Source organism: Gavialis gangeticus, unplaced genomic scaffold (genome assembly GCF_001723915.1).
Source record: "Gavialis gangeticus isolate Ggan-Ray unplaced genomic scaffold, GavGan_comp1, whole genome shotgun sequence".
Classification (NCBI taxonomy): domain Eukaryota; kingdom Metazoa; phylum Chordata; order Crocodylia; family Gavialidae; genus Gavialis; species Gavialis gangeticus.
The window spans coordinates 21,708,214-21,714,460 of NW_017729014.1; the positions used below are offsets into that span (position 1 = coordinate 21,708,214).

The 6,247-nt window shown below is 54.8% G+C and overlaps 1 protein-coding gene across 2 annotated transcripts in view; it reads left to right on the top strand.

The window, feature by feature from the left end:
• Positions 1-161: 161 nt before the first annotated feature.
• The window catches only part of FAM131C (family with sequence similarity 131 member C), a 21,310-nt gene continuing 15,224 nt past the window's right edge, over positions 162-6,247 (top strand). The window contains exon 1 of one of the 2 annotated variants that reach the window (XM_019511972.1): positions 162-958. In XM_019511972.1, the coding sequence (XP_019367517.1) occupies positions 937-958 (22 nt within the window). In that variant the 5' untranslated portion in view covers positions 162-936. The remainder of the gene's footprint in view (positions 959-6,247) is intronic. The other variant, XM_019511973.1, reaches the window with a different exon arrangement.

The following is a 6,247-nucleotide window of genomic DNA, read 5'->3' on the forward strand; positions in this document are numbered from 1 at the left end:
CTTTGCCCCCAGGCAGACCTTATATTTGTGATGCCCGTCATCCCCCACATGCTGCCTCTGGGCAATGCTCGAGTAGCTTGTGAGTGTTACACTTTGCCCTGCTCATGGCCAGCCCCAGCCGCAGAACCAGCAACGAGTTGCAGAATCAGGGCCCTCCACCTCGAGCTGAGGACCCCCGACTTCCACATCCATACCGCTCACAACAGCCCATGGAAAAGAGAAGCGATTTTTTTGCCCCGATTCCCATTGCTTCCATCTTAGCACAGGGTGCGAGTTAGGGGGTGCAGTCCTCAGTGTTGCTTTCCCCGCGGGGCTGGGATGGCAGCTGGCTCTGGGGTGGGAGGCAGCATGTGGGCCTCCTCCCACTTAAAACCAGGGCAACACGGCGGCAGCCCCTGCCGGGACCAGCATCAGCAAGAAGCAGGTTGGGCCTGCCACTTTCTCTTCCCGCGCAACAAGTGGCCTCCCCTCCCAGCCCTGCGCCGGGGAAGACAAAAGGCCTGTTGTGCATCCCGTGAGCCGTGCGAGAGAGCAGTGAGCGAGAGGGGAGGTGGCTACAGCCATGCGAATCCCCGAGGAGCCCTGACTGGCAGAGACCTGCCTTTATTACAATTTCCCTTCCCCTCCGTGCGCGTGTCTGGCTCTTCTCCGCGCGGTACCCCCCGTGCCATCTGCCTCCTCGCTCTGCGCTGCTCGCCGGGGGAAATACCACGGTTGCCTGCAAACTTTGGGGAGCGAGCGGGTAGCGGGGAGAGGGAGGGGGACGTGCGTGAGGGCAGAGGACAAAAATTAGGAGGGAGAGCTGGGGTGGGGGGGAGATTGGATTCCTTCCTCAGCACTTCAGGCAGGCTGCAGAGCTGGCGTGGGAACAGATGAGCCCCAGGGAGAAGAGATGAGACCCCATCCCTCCAGGAAGAAGAGAAGAAACCCCCCGTGATGGGGTCCTGCATGTCCAAAGGTGAGCACTGTGCAGCGTGGGAGGGCATTAATGAGGTGGGCAGTAAATGTGCCCAGCTGGTGATCTGCCCCCCAGATGCGGGGCTGCCCCTCCTGTGTGATTCTAGCCAGCCCCCATGGGGCAGGGGGAAGGCTGGAGGGTGGAAAGGGAGGATTACAGAGACTCCGGCTGTCAGGGGAAGGCAGGTATCGCGTGGCCTTATCCCCTGGGAGTGGCTCGCCCGATGCTGGGCAAAGAGGGCAGGGAGGTTTTGCAAAGAGCCGCTCTGCCCTCGGGGACAGCCGCTGGGGTTTGAGTCCGGCACAGGGGACACGAGCCCCCTTGCTCCAGCTGCTCATTAACGGGTTGGGAAGAAACTTCCCTGAGGGGCAGGCGATGTTGCCTCCCGGCATCTCCTCCCGGAGCTGGCCGCTCCCAGAGGTGGGACATCGGTTGGACTTGGCAGACCCGTCTCACCTCCCAAACTCCAGCCCTCCGGCATCTCACTCCAGGGGAGGCTGCAGACCCTGCTAAGGCAACTCCTGCCTTGCTGCATGCTCCCAGCCAGGCACCCGGCTGCTAACCCCGGTGAAATGACAGCTTGCCAGGCCCTGGGGACAGTCACGCGGGCGGATGGCATCACTCCTATCCCCAGAAGGGGCATTAGGTGCCAGCTGGGACGTCTGGTAGAAGCAAGTGACAGGGCCACAAATCCTGTTATTTGCATCGGTATACGTCCATGAAGCAGCAAGGCTGACCCCACCTTATGGTCGATCAGAATTGGGCCCTGAATCTCTCTCTCTGTCACTCCCCAGGGGGGTTACATGCAGTGAAAAAGCCGGCAGCAAGCTGAGCGACAGTGGTTAGAGTGGATCGACCGGGGAGTCTGGTCCCACAGACCTGGCCAGCCCCTCTGCTGTATTCATTATAGAGGATGTTTTGCAAGGGATTTGTAGCAATCATTTAATTTAGCAACGAAATGCAGCCACCACTGGGGACCAGCACACCTTTGTCCACAAGAGCCTATTACCATCATGCAGCCGGTCCGGAGGGAAATGGAGAAGAGGGTTATGTCCAGCTGAAGCAGCAGGAGGATTGATGGGGAGTGACCCCAGTAGAATTTAACCCGCAGGCTTGGATGAAGCACCTTGGGCTAGTAATAATTAGCGATGAAGACTTTGTTTTAGGCATCTCCCCAGTGCTAAAGGACCACAGGGGAAGCATCTTAGCCAGGACCAGAGGGACACCAATAAGGAGGTCTCGGGTTTTGCTAGGCTAAAGGAACCAGGATGGGGAGAAGTACAGTGAGGACGATCACCAGGCCTGTTGGACCAGGAAATTCCCCTGGCCCACGGTGATGCCAACTCCTTCTGCTCCTACCCTTGGTGTGTGAGGACAACTCAGGGACTAGCTCCCTATTTAATGACTGGGTCCTCAAGGCTGCCTGTTGTGCAGGCTGTAGGTATCAGCAGAGGGGGAAAAACTCACTGCACAGCTGCCGACAAACAGCTCTCAGATAGTACCAAGTTGTCAGTCATGACTGAGTCGACCTGAGTTCAAACTGAAGACCAAGAAGCCCATTAGAGACACCATCCCACCCAGAACCAGGTTATCAAGCGCACGACGCGCAGAAGGGAAAGCAGGTGGGTGTCCACATCTCCAACACCCATGTCCCTTAGTGCATGGCTAGACCATGCCGCCGTACTACGCTGTTAGGGCTGAACATCACTATCACCCTGACCGTAGACGTGGCAGTGGGAGCCAGGCATGCCTCACCTGTCGCTGTAGTCAGCTCCTTTTGTGATGAAACACTCTTGATCATCACGACAAACTCAGGAAGAGCCACAAAGCGCATGCCCTGGCCACGTTCCAGGTCTGAGCGAGTTCTTCCTCCGCTTTCCAAGCAATTATGGGGCCAATCTTTGTTGGCTGTTGGCACGGTGCTTGAACACCAAGGAGTAAGGTAGGGCTTTAAATCCTGATGGACCCGGGTCAGAAACCCTCAGATCTTACACCGAGACCCAGGCAGGGATGTCAGACAGCTGCACAACTCACAGCTAAGTAATGCAGACCAAGGGATGGGGGGCGAGGGATTAGGTAACCTCATAATAGGAGAAAAAGCAAGGATTTAGGAGTAGGGGGAGATTGTGTCTCAGGTCTAAGTTGGGCAAAGCAGGAATGAAAAGCTTGGGATGGGGGGATCAGCTCCTCCTTAAACAACCTCTTCTTTAGCAGTTAGCATTAGGCGACAGCCTGCTGCAGGGTGTGCGCATGCGACTAGCACCGTGCCCCCCACTAACGGGGGGGTGTTATGTTGGCCGTGGCCAGTCGATCCTGTTCCCACCAGGAAGCCCAGGGGTGGGAAATGTTTGCCTATGAATGGACATAAGAATTTCAGCTTGCTGGTGTGAAGTTGTCTTTCTGACCCAGGACCCACCAGCCAAAGGTCTGGGCCAGAAACATGGCTTTGTGCAGTGAAATCCTGCCTGAGCTAAAGCCTGTTCACTGAGTGGTGGGGAAAGGATGAGGAATGTCACTGGGTTTCATTTCCCCATGGTCAGGCTATTAGCTGAGCTCCTCTGACTTCAGTCAGCAAAGTGACACGGACTCCAATGCAATTATGCTGATTTAGGCCAGCTGAGGATCTAGCCCATTGACTTCCAAGGGGCTGCGTTGATTTGCACCTGTTTAAGATCTGGCTCATTGCTTAAAAGAAAAAAAAAAAGTGGAGCAGCAAAGCCCAGGGAAAGCAAACTCCAAGCAGAATATTTCTTGAGAAACGCTGCCTGGCCCGCAGCTGCTCTGGATCTGAGTTATAAGGGAGGGGGAGAAGGTTAAGTGCCGCTAATTGTCTTAGCAGAGGCTTCTAATTTTGCTTGGCAGCACTCCAGAAGGGTGGTGAGGGGCCTGGGTTATGTGGGTTGAAGGTCTGTCTCTGCCACGGGCTTCCTCTGTAGCCTCGTGCATCTGCACCTCAGTTTCCCCATCTGTGAGAGCAGGATCATAACAGTGGTAAGGGAGGAAGTTTGTTAATATTTGTGAGGCATCAGGCTCTGTTTTAAACAAATGGAAAGGACAGAGAGGGAAAGAATATGAAATGTACCCTTTCTTCACGCTCTCATCTCACTCACATATTCACAGTAGAAATCTGTGCCTAATTTCAAGGAAGGCTGTCCATTTCTCATTCCCTAATTTTGCTTGGTTTGGTTTCTTTTCCGTTGCCAGCTCTTGCAAGTTTTTTGCTCACCGCGATGCAGTCTCCCCCCATTTCTTTGGCTCTTCAAGGAAATCTGCACTATTGCTGCTAAAAAGAAACCCACGTAGAATTTAAGAAAACACAAGACTCCCTCAGTCGATGCTGGTGTTACAGAAAGGCACCAGCCCATTTTCCATTTACGTTTCCATGGGACCCCCCAGCCTTGCAGTCCCGCTCAGTGGGTGGCTTTGCACACGCTTGTCATTTCGCACACGCCCACCCCCAGCGGCGCAGACGGGCCAGACCTGGTTCAGTCGGGACCTCTCTGGGGTGGGGAGCGGGATTTCTAAAGCGCTTCCCCTCTGTTTGGAAAGTTCCAGTTTCTCTTTAAACTAGAGCCAGGCAAACTTCAAAGAGTTTGAATTTACATATTTAAAAAAAAAAAAATGGGGGGGAGTTGATGGGGAAACCATTACGTGCTGACAAAACCTGCTCGGAGAAACTGTTTGTATAGAAACAAAGGCTTTGAAATGCCTGAGGTCTGTACCGGATCCCATTGCTCATGCTCCCTATAAATATCTGTAGAGAAGATGAATTTTACTCTCCAAAGCCTATTAGTGTCAGCCCGTGGCGTCCATCCCTGGATGGAGCTGTGTGAGCCTGGGCAGGAGGTAGCAGTTTATACCTGTGTCTGACTCATCTGCAAGGACCTTGGGTTGCACTTAATAACATCACTGTCTGCAGGGCTTTTAGCTCCAGGGAGGCTGCAGCTCGCCAGGCAGCCGGCGCTGGGCCTGGGAGAGATTAGCTGCTCTGGAGAAGGATGTGAGAAGGGAGAGCTCGAGCAGGCTTGTTTTCTCCAGCGAGGAGCTCCTTGCACGTAGGGAAGGGGACGGCCGTGAGCAGGGGGCTCTGGGTTGCGTCCCCAGGAGCCAGGCTGATGGTCACGTGTACAAGCACCCCAAGAAGAGCCGCGGGGAAAGGGACACATCTCCTATGAGTCCCTCGCTCCATATTGTGCTTCCCATCAGTGGTTTCTAAGTTGGCGTCATCATTTCTAAAGCCACTTTGAGGGAGATTGGATTGATTCCCAAGAGCTCTTTTTCATCAAAGATATTTTCTAGACTGGTCTAAAAACCAGTCTGATCTTAGTGCCACTGCATGCACCAGTGGGTGGCCTTAGGGTTGTTGGGGCCCGGGGCAAGAGAGTCATTTGGGGCCCTGTAGAGGCTTAATTTTGATGACCTATGTATCGTGGATCTTTTAAATATTCTTTGGGGGAACTAGATAAATAGTCGAGGGTTAAAATGCACTTCCTTGCAAAAATGTCACCCGCCCAAAATTTGTTGCAAAACTTTGGGGCCCCCCAAAGTGTGGGGCCCTGGGCTGTCACCTGGGTTGCCCTCCCCTAAGGCCGCTACTGCATGCGCCCAGATGTGGGCGGTGGAAGGAGCCTGGATCTGGTTTCCCTGAACTGACTTCGTGGTGGCCTGTGTGGCTGTTCCTACCCACTTTGCACAGGTGTAAATGGCTGTGAAAGGAGGAGGATGGCGAATGCCATCTCTGCGGTGTCCCCACCGGGCCGTGCCCCCCTGCACCCCCGGGCATGGGTCCAGCCCAGAAATGCAGCTGAAGTGCAGTGTAGACAGGCTCTCAGAGCCCCTCTGACTACTAAAAAGATGAGACGCGATCTGGAGCTGTCAGACACAGCCAGTGTGGACCCTCGTGGAAAATTTTGTGTCCAAGCTGGCACGCACCAGAGTGCCAGCTTCTCGCATCTGTGCTGTTACTTCCCGCTGTCAACCAGCCAAGCTAATCAGTCAGGGCCGGCAAGCAAATAGCTGCACGGTGGGAGCCAGGACAAAGGGCTTCATGCTGAGGAAGCTGCCATGCTTGAAAGCAGGGCAGGAGAGGGCACGGAGTTAAAAGCAGGGCCCAGCGGGCGAGCGGGGCATGAGAACGTGACTTCAGCGGTGGAAACACCTGTGGCTTCTCAGCGGTCGCTCCGGCTCAGTAAATGGAGGCAGAGGGAGTGGGGAGGGAAGAGTTAAAGCCACCATGACCAGCCCTGCAAGGCAAAGTGGTTGCACGCTGGGTTTTTAAAAGGTAGGGAG